Source organism: Chrysochloris asiatica, unplaced genomic scaffold, assembly GCF_000296735.1.
Source record: "Chrysochloris asiatica unplaced genomic scaffold, ChrAsi1.0 scaffold00128, whole genome shotgun sequence".
NCBI lineage: Eukaryota > Metazoa > Chordata > Mammalia > Afrosoricida > Chrysochloridae > Chrysochloris > Chrysochloris asiatica.
The window spans coordinates 1,122,203-1,135,847 of NW_006408646.1; the positions used below are offsets into that span (position 1 = coordinate 1,122,203).

Here is a 13,645-nt window from a genome sequence, read left to right on the forward strand (position 1 = left end):
ATGTATGCATGTATGCATACACACACACACACACACACACATATATATATATATATACACACATATATGTGTTGTTGTTATGTGCCGTGGAGTCAGTTCCAACTCATAGCGACCCTGTACAGGGCTTCTGAGGCTGTGAATCTTTATGGGAGCAGAAAGCCTCATCTTTCTCCCACAGAACAGCTGGTAGTTTTGAACTGCTCACCATGAGATTAGCAGCTCAACTTGTAACCACTACACTACCAGAATGCTCCAAATCTATATATACACTCACTATATATATTCTTATAGTTAAGTGCCATTGAGTTGGTTCTGACTCATAGTGACCTTACATAGAATGTCGTAGGAACAACTAACAGGTTTAAACTACCAATCTTGTGGTTTTGCAGTCCAGTGTTTATTCTACAGCACCACACCAGGATTCCTCTCTCTATATATATACCTCTAGTATATGGGAGTCCTAGTGTGGTGCTGTGAGATAAAGCACTGAACTGCAAGGTTGGTTTGAACCACAAAGTCAGCGGTTCAAACTCACCAGCTGCTCCTTGGAGAGCCTATACAGGGTTGTTATGAGTCGGAACCAACTTGATAGCACTTAACAACAACAACACATTATATAAATGGAGTTCTGGTGGGGTGCTATAGGATAAACGCTGGACCACAAGGCTGGTAGTTCAAAACTTACCAGCCGCTTCTTGGAAACCTCATGTAAGGTTGCTATGAATCAAAACCAACTCAGTGACAGTTACCAACAACAACAACAAAATTATACATGTATGTATAGGTGATGGTTGTGTGCCATGGAGTTGGAACTGATTCATAGCGATCCTGTACAGGGTTTTGGAGGCTGTAAATCTCTATGGGAGCAGAAAGCCTTATCTTTCTCCAATGGAACAACTGGTTGTTTTGAACTGCTGACCTTAAGGTTCGCAGCCTGATTTGTAACCACTACACTACCAGAGTTCCATATATATATATGAGCATGGTGGCACCATATGATAAGCACTAGATTGTGAACCATAAAATCTGAGGTTCAAGCCTGCCAGCTGCTTCACAGGAGAAAGATGAGGCTTTCTACACCCACAAAGATTTAAAAAGCCTTAGAAACCTTACACAGGCTCACTATGAGTCAGAACCAACTTGATGGCACTTAACAATGTTGTTAAATACTGTCTAGTTGGTTCTGACTGACTCTGTATAAGGTTTCCGAGGAGCAGTTGATGGGTTTGAACTGCCAACCTGTAGTTCATAGTCCAGTGCTTATCCTACAGCACCCAGATCTAGCTAGCTATCAAGGAAACCTGATAGTGTTGTGCTTAAATGCTCAACTACTAACCAAAGGGTCAATTGTTCACACTCACCAGCTGCTCTGCAGGAGAAAGATGAGGGAGTGTATTCTTGTAAAGATCTGTAACCTTGGAAACCCGATGGGGCAGTTTGACTCTGCCCTATAGGGTCACTGTGAGTTGGGATCAGCTAATTAGCAATGAGTACAGGTATTTCTATCCATCTGTCTGATAATATTTCAAAGGATTTAAAACCAGAGCTAGAGAAATAGTAATGTAAGATCTGGAAGAATACATTCTAGGTCATCAGACAATGTTCTTGATCCTTTATATCTGTAAAGCAGTTGACAGCTTACAAAGAGCTTTCTGATCCATTATCACATCTGTTCCTTGTCTTATCTCAGCACAGAGGACAGGGATGTTTTCTAACCTCCTCTTTAAAGCCTAGGAAACAGGCTCAGAGAGGGGGCATGGCCCAGCCAAGGTTCTTACTGAATCAGGGTGGAAAGCCTGGGGTACCTCAGTTTATATCCCCCGTTCTCTGCAGATTATCACAGGGTGTTCTGAGTGTCTCAGAAAATGACTGGTGCCTGGGACGGAGGCACAAATACTGCTCAGGTCCCTGCACTGGGGCACCCATAGTTCATTTTCTTTGAACTCCCCATTCAGTGCTGGGCACCAGGCTCTTCTCTCTGACCACCCATAGAGTTTGAGGAAAGGGTTCTTAGTTTATTTCAGAGACGACAGCCCATTGCCTGTTAAGTCAGCACTGATCTCTAGAGGAGACCCTTGGCTATGGGTGTTGCATGTTGGACCCAGCAGAACCCTATGCTTCCTCTGATTGCTCTCACTGTGAGTGGGAGTTGTCAGGGAACCCCAGCTCACCTTCCTGGTGCCAAGAACAGGATGTGTTTCTTCAAGATGCACTTGACAACTGACCCCTTGAGGTACAGATCCTACAAATTCAGGATTCTGGGGGAAGGAACGTGCCCACCTCTGGGTAAAGTCTCACTACCCAAAATGACCTCATCTGTAAACTGGCAATGGTAACCAGCTAATAATCAGTTACCTGCTGCTCTTGATTCCAACTCCTGGCCAGCCCATGTGTGTCAGAGTACAACCGCATTCCATGGTTTTTAATGATTGTGCTCTTTTGGAAGGAGTTCTGATGACCCTGTAAGGTCAGCAGTTCAAAGCCAACTAATGACTCTATGGGAGTGAGATGAGACTGTCTGCTTCTGTAAATACCAACAGCCTTGGAAACCTATACAAGTCATTGTGAGTCCGAATTGACTTGATGGCAGTCAGTGAGTGTGATCTTTTGGAAGTAAACCATCAGGCCTTTCTTTTGGTGGGTAGACTTAGCACCTCCTAACTTCCTGTTAGCAGCTGAGCTTGTTAGCTCAGCTAACCACCCAGGGCTTCCCATGGCCCTGGTGTGGCAATGCATAAGCATTGCACTGCTGGCTGTAAAGTCAGCATTTCAAACCCACCAGCCACTCCTCAGAAATGCTATGCTGGATCATTATGAGTTGGAACTGACTTGATAGCACTTAACAACAACAACACTAGACCAACTGAGCAGACAAAAAAAAACCCCAAAAACCTTGATGTAGATCTTGAAGAGCAACACAGTGTAACATCCATGAACCAGTCTTGATGTTATCTCTTTCTATAGCATACTTGGAATGTGTGTGGAGAAGCACACTGTGTCCTACATGTGAGTTCAATGAGTTTCCATAAAAGGAACACACGCAAATTAACAGCACCCACATCAGTGACATTCAGAGCCCCCAAACTCTCTCTCCTAACCTGCCCAGTAACTATTTCCCAAGAATAACCACAGTCTTGAGTCTGTTATAAAGCCTGGTCAGCAGCATAGGGCCTCATGGGACACAGACCTTGATAGGTGAGAGAAGGTTACATGGATGACTTTGGTGCAAAAGATGAGACCAAATGACTCTGTGATAACAACAGTAAGTGTGGTAACTCCACTTTTGCTCATTTACTCTGTGCCAGGCATCAGGTAAAGTATGTATACAAGTTTCACAGCACATTTCACAATAGCCCTGTGTGGCTGGTGCCATTCCCATTTTGCAGATCAACAATACTGAGGTTTGTTCAAGGATGAGATGGATTTCATGCAAGGTCACAGAGTATGTGAGTGGCTCAAAGAGGCTGAATTCAGAGATCTTGGGTCCTGTCCCCTGCTTGGCTGTCTAAGCTTACAGGCTTTCCCTTGATTTCCAGATTGGCCATCGGGACTTTGATGTGGAGAAGCGTCTTCGGAGGGACCTCAAGAGGACCCACGCACTCCTGTCAGATGTGCAGCTCCTTCTCAGGACCATGGAGGACACCAAGACGTCGATCAGCAAGGAGGAGTTGGAGAAAGTGCACAGCCAGGTGTGTGAGGGGGGCCCCTCCAGACTGGGCTGGCAGGGCACAAGTTGTGAGTGTGGCCATGGTGCAGCTCTGCTTTCAAAGACCTGCACTGGACTTGGGGACATTGAGAGTAGGGAGCTTGGGAGGGTGACCTTGACACAGTAGGCAAGGAGGAAGGGTTTATTAATGGCTGAGAAATTAGCCCTGGTGACATTGAACTGTTGACTGCAAAGTTGATGGTTCAAATCCATCAGCTACTCTGCAGAAGAAAAACGAGGCAGCCTGCTTCTGTAAATATTTAGTCTTGGAAACCCTAAGGAACAGTTCTATCTGTCCTATAAGATCACTGTCAGAATTGACTGGATGGCAGTGGGTTAGGTGTCATTTGGAGATGGCTTGTTACCGCCTTTCAAGATGAGGTACAATGCCAGTCTTGAGGGCCTAGACAGAGCAGGGTCCTGAGGTCAAAGTGACTGAGTGCCGCTTGTGACTATGTGTGTGCATGTGTGTGGGTGCACACTTGCGGTCACAAGAGCTGGGTATGAAACAAACAGTGCTTTTGTTAATAATACAACAACAGCATCAAACAAGAGCCATTCCATTGCCTATTTGAATAATGACAGTGTTAATCCTGATATATTATTGATCAATAACTGCCTCTATATAGAGCCCCCACTGTGTTGATGTTGCATGGAGCTCTTGGTGCATCTCAGTGAGGTGAGAACCATCTTCTCCCTATTACAAATGCCAGAGACACAGGCTGACTGGCACAAAGTCACACAGCTAGAAAGTGGTAGATTCTGGATTAGAACCCAAGGTTTTCCAGGTTCTACCATCCAGAGCTGTCCTAAAGGAGGACAGAACAGTGGGTCAGAGGGGGATGAGAGGAGGAGCTCCAAAGTTGTGAAGGTATGGGCTGTTCTGGGTGTGTGTGTGGTGGGTGAGGGGGCAGAGGGAACATAAATGTATGGGCTGTGCTGGGACAAATGGTGGGGGCATGATTGTGTGGGTTGTGTTGAGTACCAGCAGGCAGTGGGGCTGTGCTGAGGTCAGGCATTGTGGTCCAAGGCAGCTGGTGGAGACAGGCATGAGTGGATCAGAGCCTGGTAGGACAGTAGGAGACTTGGGGAGAGAGGTACCCCGAGCAGAGGAATGTATCAGGGACACAGGATTTGCTAATGTGGTCATGGAGAGCTGGAATCACATAAGAAGCTTTGTGACCTGAGGGGGTGTTGAACCCATGCATCAGTGATCCCCTCTGAACCACACCCCTTCCTTGGATGAGCCATGTCATGCTCACCTCTACCTTCACCATCCCACCTCCTTGGAGCATTTCCATCTTTGCATCTTCCTTCCCTGGTCCGATGTCAATCGGTGTCTCTGGGATTCCTAAAGCCCACATGGCTGAAGGCCCCATACCTTGCCTGCCCACCTCCCATCAAAGCATTCCAGATTCCCCAACATCCCAGCCAGCCCTCACCTCCCACAGGTGACTGTTCTTGAAAAGAAATCACAGCAATTGTTTCTTTGTCTGTGTTCTCCTTTTTTGTCATGTTTATGAGAGCTCTTCCTCTGCAGGGTTAAAATGTGTGTTCTTAGAAAAAGTAGTGGTATTTAATGAAGGCGCCTCAAGGCAAATCAAAGAGCCTCCTTCTTCTGAAAGTTCTTTCTTTCCCATCTCTGCATCCGGCTCCTATCAAAGGGAATTCACAGCCTTGGCTTTCCATTGCTGTTGTCATGGAAATGGTTATAAGGATGGGATCGAGTGGACCAGAGGTCAGGGTACAGTTGCTTTGCCTCCCAGCACACGTGTCCCGGATGCTGGAGTCGGAGCTAATCAAATAAAGCAGCGATGACATTGGGCATGGCTGCGTCTCCTCTTCCATGGGCGGTATTTGTCCTTTGCTTGCAGGCTCTGGGGACAGAGGCGTGAAGAGCTGGCAGGAGGGGGATGGGAGAAAAAGCTAACTTTGCTGCTAGCTGAGGTCTTTAGTACTGAGCATGGCGCTGAAAAATGTAATTCAGTCAATTACTCACATATCCATTTGCCAACTATGCATCACCTGCCATATGCCTCTGGTGGTGCTGTGGGTTAGGTTAGGCTGCTCAGCACAAGGTCAGTGGTTCAAGCTCACCAGCTGGTCCTCAGAAGAACGATGAGACTGTCGGCTCTTGTACACATTTACAGTCTTAGAAACCCTATGGAGCAGTTCTACTTTGTTCTATAGGGTTGCCCTGAGTCAGAATGGACACAGTGGCAGTGAGTTTGGAGTTTACTCTATGCATGGCACTGTAGAATAAGTACTAGACTCCTAGTCACAAGGTTGGTGGTTCAATCCCACCAGCCACTCCTTGGAAATCCTCTATAGGGTTGCTATGAGTTGGAGCCAACTCAATGGCACGTAACAACAACAACAATATGCCGGATGATGTGCTAGTTGTGATGTGACAGTTTTCTAGGCTGTAATCTTTATAGGAACAGAGTGTCAGAACTTTTTCCTATGGAGTAACTGGGCAGATTTGAACCACCAACCTTTTGGTTAGCAGCTGAGTGCTTAACCATTGCACCACCATGACTCATGTTGTGATGAATGCTAGCTGTGTAGTGGTTAATAGTAAGGCAGGTATGTATTCCTCCGCATGGAATTGATATCTAATGACAAAGAGGAGAAGCAAACGATGGAACAAATCAATAGAATCATCACACACCTTAATTCAGGCAATGAAGCAAATAAGGAGGGCTTATGCTCAGGGCCCAACCAAAAGGTTGGAAGTTGTAGTTAATCCAGGGGTGCTTCAGAAGAAAGGCCTGTTGGTCTATGTCCAAAAAAATTGACCACTGAAAATCCAATGAAGAGCAGTTCCACTCTGACACACACAGAATGCCATGAGTTGGAATTGACTCCAAGCTACTGGTTACTGGTGGAATAGGAAATTGCAGGGGATCTCATGCAGCTTGGGTAATCAGCTGAACCACCTGGAAAGACCAGAACAGGCAGATTTGGATTTCCTGCCAAGAATGAGGAGAAGCCACTAGAAGATTCTGAGCAGAGTGTGACATGAAGTGATGCAGGTGGAGTGTGGACTGTGGAGAGATATGAGTACCACTAAGGCTGTTGCACAATGTCAGGCCCAAGGACCTGGGGTCTGGGTGAGAGTTTGTTGGTGGAGATAGGAGAAAGGGCAAATGTGGTGCTGATTTGGATCTAACAGGATTTGTAGATGGTTTCATTGCTAATGTGAGGGGACTTTAAAAAGTCCATGGAAAAAATGGAATGAAAAGAAAATGGAATTTTCTCATTAGCTTTTTTAATCACCTTCCTAAGTGTATTATTTCAATGAATCCTCACTCCAACCCTGTCACTATTGTTGTTGGTTGCTGTTCAGTTGTCCCCAGACACATGACAGCCCCCGCACAACGGAACAAAACGTTGCCTAGTCCCACACCGTCCTCAGGATCAAATGCAGATTGCACCATTGGTATCCACAGGGTTTTTACTAATTTTCAGAAGTAGATCTCCAGGCCTTTCTTCCTAGTCTACCTAAATCTGAACGTTCCACTGAAAGCTGTTCAACATCATAGCAATACACAAGCCTCCACTACTAACAGCTGGGTAGCAGTTGTGCATGAAGTACACAGGCTGGGACTCGAACCCAGGTCTCCTGCATAGAAGGCAAGAACTACCAGTGCCTAGTGTCATACCTTCCTAAAATCCAAGATGAATCCACCCCCACTGAGTCAGTTCTGACTTATAGTGACCCTGTATAGGATATCCGAGACGGTAAATCCTTACGGGAACAGAAGGCCTCATCTTTCTCCTGCAGAGCAACTGGTAGGCTTGAACTACTGCCTTGCAGTTAGAAGTCCAGCGCTTAGGCTAAGTATTGCTAGTTTCAAACCAAAAGTAAAGAGAACAAAGGCTTTGAGAGATTGGGTAAGCCACCCAAGGGTACATAGCAATCAATACATGTCTGAAAGCTCTGACTACCAATAGCCTTATATCCTTGCAACTGGTTCACATAACTTGAGGCCTATTGATATTGATCAAGGATTATGATGTACCAGCTTTTTGTGTGTCCCTCAGGGGTCCCAGACTTATTAGAGGACATGGGCACCATTTAAAAAAGTGCAGATCCCTGGATTCAACCTCCCAGATAGTCTGCCTTGGAACCCAGGGTTTACTCGTTTAAAATAATTGCTTGGGAGGATTCAGATGCTGGTCATAGGACCAGTATTTGGGGACTATGGCTTCATTTATCCCTCAAAACACTTTTTTAAATTTGGCAGAGCTGGGCCTCAAACCTACTTCATTCCTGACTCCAAACCTAGTGCCCTCTTTCTTCCTTCTAGCAACATGCCCATTTTGCATGTCCATGGAGTTCTATTAGAGGACTTCAATAAGTTCTTGGAACAATGGAATTAAAAGAGAATGGAAACTCTCCAAGAGCTTTTTGAAGTGCCTGAGTGTACTAGGTCTTCATTGTGTTCAATCTATTTTATAATGAATGAAATCAAGGGAACTGGCACCACCACTTGTTAATGTTGTGACCTTGGGTGAAAAATGTGACCTACCTGGATCCATTTCCCTGAAAGTGGGGTGTGGTCAGTTCTTGATACCCCAGAAAATCCTGGGGAGCCCGTGAGATAAAGCACAGACTGAACACCAGGATAGCAGTCACCCAGAGCAAGGTTTACTTTACACAGGACACCAATGAGCAAATGTGCTTTCACTCAGCAAACACTGATACTCAGGGACGAATTCAGGGCCCAAAATGACTTCAAGGGGCTCCTAGTCCAAGGAAGAGGCCAACCCAGAAGCCAATTTTTGCTTTTTCTTAGAAAGATGCTTCAGTTTAGAAAAAGAGGGAACATTTCAGTTTGCTTAGGGAAAGGACCGGTGGCTTCAGTCATCTCTTTAAAGATGGTAAGGAATAGATGGTTGGACAAGATGTAGGTGGGCATTCTAGAAGGAAGCAACAGATTACAACAGCATACTGGCTCATGGAGAAAAGACAGAGATTCCCAAGCCATGGAAAGTTACTGAACAGAGAAGGGGCAACATCAGAAGGACTCCACCCTCAGCTGCAAGAAGGTCTCTGGAGAGGCATGTCAATTTCAATGAACAGCTTGAGCGGGCTCCTTCCAGGATCCACACTCAGCTAACTGTAAGCTTGAAGGTTCCAGTCTCCCAAGAGGTACCATGGAGGAAAGTACTGGTATCTACTTCCCAAAACCAGCCATTGAAAGTCCTTAGGAGCACAATTCATCTGTAACACACAAGGTTCTCCATGAGTCAGAATTAATAGACCCTCTAGGCTCTCTCCCCATGTACAGATGCCCCTTCTGCCCCTTACTTAGCTGTCTATGATCTGAAGAGAAACATTTCTCTCTTCCTATCTCTGAAGTCTCTACCCCTGGGAGCCCTGATATGTCTCAGTTAACATGTGAGGATTAAGACCCCCCCCATGATCAAACACTCCTGGAGACAACTTGGAAGCGGCAGCAGAATGGATCCAGGAGCCACAACTCTTGGATTTGAATTCTACTTCTGGTGTGAAATGAACTGTATGATCTTGGGATCATCCTACTTACATATGAGGGGGCTTCAAACAGTACGTAGAGCAATGGAATTGAGAGATAATGGAATTCTTCCATGAACGATTCGAAGTCTCACAATAGCTGTAACACTAGATTCATCAAACATAGCAACCATCACAGCAATAAGTCAAGACTAGGTTTTGTGATGACAACAACATGAGCCTGCCTGCATGGCAACAAACAACAATGACGTGATCTTGACCAAATCACACCATTTTCTGGAGTCTCCATGTTCCCATGGGGGCATGATGATCCAATAGCGTTGGCGGGTACAAGAAAGAGGAGGTGATATATTTGAAGGATTCCTCTAAATTGCAAATGATGAGACAAGGATTTCAAACCCACTGGCCTCCTGGTCACTCTTACCAACCTCTGTTGTTGGAAGACATGTGTTTCTCCACACACAAGTTCATAAGACTGTGTGGAACTGACAGGCAAGGCAAAGTATAGAGGTTGATTTAATGACACCTGTTCTTTAGGGGCCAATTGCTAATTAATTCCCATGAAATGTTTCTGTTGGAAACAAACTAATGTGGAGACAGAAGCAATTCCAACAAGCAAGATATATAATGAGATAATCACCATGCATAAATACCACCTGTGAGGAGCAGATGCGGGTACCTGGCTCCAGGAGAAGGGGAAGGAAGGTTGATGACTGCCTTAGGGCAGTGTTGTTGTGTTTCTTTTGTTGTTGTTGTTGTTTGTTTTCCCATTTGCTTCATGTCTTTGACCTTTATCTCCTTCTCAAAGGAGATATATTGCTTGCTTTTTTTGTTGTTGAATAGAGAAGGTTTCTCATTGAACTCTTTGACTGCTTGCTTAATCCCTGCTAGGGGCTATATTCCTTCCTTCCTGCTGAGAACAAAGCTGTCACCAAGTCTGTACCCCCTAAATAGCTCTTAAATCCATCCACTTCTCTGACTTCTCCTGGTGCAGCCTCCTTATCATATATCCTTTTGCATCTCTCACTTGGATCCCTCCCAGGTCTTGTCCAAGCCATCTTTCTTCCACCTGATCTTTGAGGAGAGGATTTTAAAATCTAAATACCATACTGGCTCTTTGTGTTCAAAATCCATCCATCTTGGCTTCCCATTGCACTCAGAATAAAGTCCAGTTTCCTAAACATGGGAGTGCCTGGGTGGTACAAATGGTGAACACACTCAGCTGCTAACTGAAAAGGTTGGAAGAGCAAGTGCACTCAGAGGTGCCTTGGAAGAGAGGCCTGGTGATCTGCTTGTGTAAGATCAGCCAGTGAAAACCCTTAGAACTGCAGTTCTTTTGTGGCACTCGTGGGAGTCACCATAGTTGGAATTTCCTCAATGGCAACTGGTTTGTCTTGACTTACAAAGTGTACCTGCTGTCTGATCACCTTGACCTCACCAGCTTAGAATGGCTTGGTGTCTGCTGTACTAATTTTTTATCTCTTTGCCCAAACCGAACCCTCTACTGTTGTTGTTAGTGCCATTGAGTTGGTTCTGACTCATAGCGACCCTGTCTAGGGTTTCTAAGAAGTGGCTGGTAGGTTTGAACCACTGACCTTGAGGTTAGCAGTCCAGTGCTGATCCTACAGTGCCACACCAGAACTCTGCTAAACCCTCAGTTTCCTCTTTGTCTGATGAACTTCTATTAGTTTGTTCTCTGAACTTGAGTCTGGGTATTGTCTTCTTGTAGCCATTCTTGATTCCCTATGGATTGTATTGGGACACCACCTCTTAGCCTTGGGTTCATTCCTGGATCAGTACATGTTGTTGTTGTGTGTTGTTGATTGATTACAACTCATAGCAACCATATAGGGCATAGAAGAACTGCCCCATCAGACTTCCGAGGCTGTATTCTTTATAGCATCAAATTGCCAGGTCTTTTCTCCTGTGGACTAGCTGAAAGGTTCAAACTGCCGACCTTTCTGCTAGCAGCCAAACACATTAAGGGCTCCTTGGAATAGTGGAGGGAGCCCTAGTGGTATAGTGGGTTAAGTGCTAGACTGCTAACTGAAAGGTAAGCAGTTCAAACTCACCAAGTCACTCAGAATAAGAAAGATGAAGCAGTCTGCTTCTCTAAAGATTTATAGCCCTGTGAACACTATGGGGCAATGTTCTGTCTTGTAGCATATATCCTCTTGTAACGCCTCTTGTGTATTTGCCTGCTTCCTTCCCTTACCTATCAATTCCTTAAAGGTAGAGACTCAAATGAGCAAAGATATTAGAAGGCTTGTCCAAGTCCACAAAAATAGGAAAGAGGTTCAGTAGGGATTTGAAAGCACGGAATCTGATTCATTACCTTCACTGTCCAGTCCAGTCACCTCCCCCAGGCCCGCTACTGTCTTTGGACATCACTTCTCCCCCAGAAGCCTTTGTACTTGGGGATTCTGGCTCAGCTTCTGATTCCACTAGGGCAAGCTCATTAGGCCAGGCTTGTGTTTTGTAGGGTAAGCTTCCGCCTGTGGTCAGTGAACAGCTCACGGCCCTCCCATTAATGCTCGGAAGACTGGGAGCTCTTGATCCATTCCCAGTGCTCTTATTGGGACATTCTTCCGTGAGACGTTGAGAAGAATGGACATGTGCTGGAAGATGCCCTGATGGAAGTCTATGTGAGTGATCACCTGGGGAACAGCCTGGAGCCATGGAACAGTTGGCCTCATGTTTTATTGAAAGAAAAGTTAAAATAAAAAAGATGGAGAGAAGGCGTGAACAGTCAAAGTGAACATAACTTTCTGCTAGAGGACATAGGTCATTGTTGTTGTTAAGAGTGCATTGTAATTGACTAGAAACCTGGTTCTCACAGGCTCGTTCACCCCACGGACATTGACACTTCCAGGGTTCTGATGGTCGGAGTTGAAGCAAGGCTGGCTTCATTATAGGCAGTCAATACCACCTATGCTTTGTCCACAGAAGGGCTTGTCATTTAGCCACGGAGGACCAGGACCCCAGAGGAGCCCAGTGGCCCACCAGGTCATGCTAACGATTGGAGTAATGGTGCAGATAGTCAACATCCTTGAGTGCCTGTGTTGTGCCAGTCTTAATTGCACACACTGAACTCATGACCTGATCTTATCCCCCTAAACCCACTTGAATGTAGCGGCTTCTAAGAAAGCAAGGACGCTTGGCAGGAGTCCAGGGTATGAGTAGGGACAGAGCAGCTGGTAGGAGAGTCCCTGGATGGTGCAAACAGCTAACAAGGTGAACTACTAACTGAACAGCAGAGATTTAAGTTCATCAAGAGACACTTAGAAGAAAGGCCTGGTAAACGTCCAAAAAAATAATCCATGGGAAGCCCTATGTAACACAGTTCTATTCTGACATACATGAGCACACTATGAATCTGGATGGATTTGACTCAAAAGCAATTGGATTTCTGTTTGTTTGCTTCTTTTTTTGTAAGTTGTTTTTTGTTTTTTTTTTCAATTCTACTTTTCTAGTGTTGTTGTTTCTCTCTCTCTCTCTCTCTCTCTGTTTGGCACATCAATGTTCCAAATCCTTCATCATGAGAGGAGGTCAGGAAAGAAGTCTTGAAAATCTGATGCGTCCTAGGGGCCTAAGCAGGTCTTAGATTCTATAATACAAAATTACAAAGGATTCTGGAACCATCAAAGGAACAGACTGAAGACATGTAAAACAAGACTTGCTTCTCTCAGCAGGTGGTAAGCACATGTCACAGAGCTTCAAAGAAATAGCCTCAGTTCAGACCCCATTCACCACTTAATAGCTGCGTGACATTGCACTAACCTCTCTGAGCCTCAGTTTCTGCATCTATAAAATAGGGATGGAAATACCTATTTCAGAGAATTGTTACATTTTGAAAAGGAATGTATATATAGTTATTAAGTGTTGTCGAGTTGGTTCCAACTCATAACAACCCTGTATAGGGTTTCTAAGGAGTGGCTGGTGGGTTTGAACCACAAGCAGTCCACAAGCATATATTACATATGAATGGTGTGTGCTTTGAGTCCGTTCCAATTCAGTGACGCTGCGTAGGGTTTCTGAGGCTGTAAATCTTTACAGGGGCAGAAAACCTCATCTTACTCCTGCAGAGCAACTGGTAGATTCTAACTGCTGACCTTGTGGTTAGGAGTCCAGCTCATAATCCACTAGGTTACATGAATGTTGTTGTTATTATTGTTAAGTGCTGCTGAGTCGGTTCTGACTCACAGTGATCCTGTATAGGGTGTCTGAGGAGCAGTTGGTGAATTTGAACCACTGACCTTGTAGTTCAAACCAACCTTGAAGTCCAGTGTTTATCCTACAACACCACACCAGAACTCCACATATGAGTGTTGTTGTTGTTATGAGCTGTGGAGTCGGTTCCGACTCATAGCGACCCTGTACAGGGTTTCCGAGGGTGTAAATCTTTACAGGAGCAGAAAGCCTCATCTTTCTCCCAC

At 45.2% G+C, this 13,645-nt stretch overlaps 1 protein-coding gene across 1 annotated transcript in view; it reads left to right on the forward strand.

Annotated features, from left to right (window-relative positions):
- Positions 1 to 13,645, forward strand: part of MYO18B (myosin XVIIIB) — a 377,810-nt gene that overhangs the window by 253,069 nt on the left and 111,096 nt on the right. Inside the window, exon 33 of the mRNA XM_006869188.1 lies at positions 3,537 to 3,689. Within this exon, the coding sequence (XP_006869250.1) occupies positions 3,537 to 3,689 (153 nt within the window). The remainder of the gene's footprint in view (positions 1 to 3,536; positions 3,690 to 13,645) is intronic.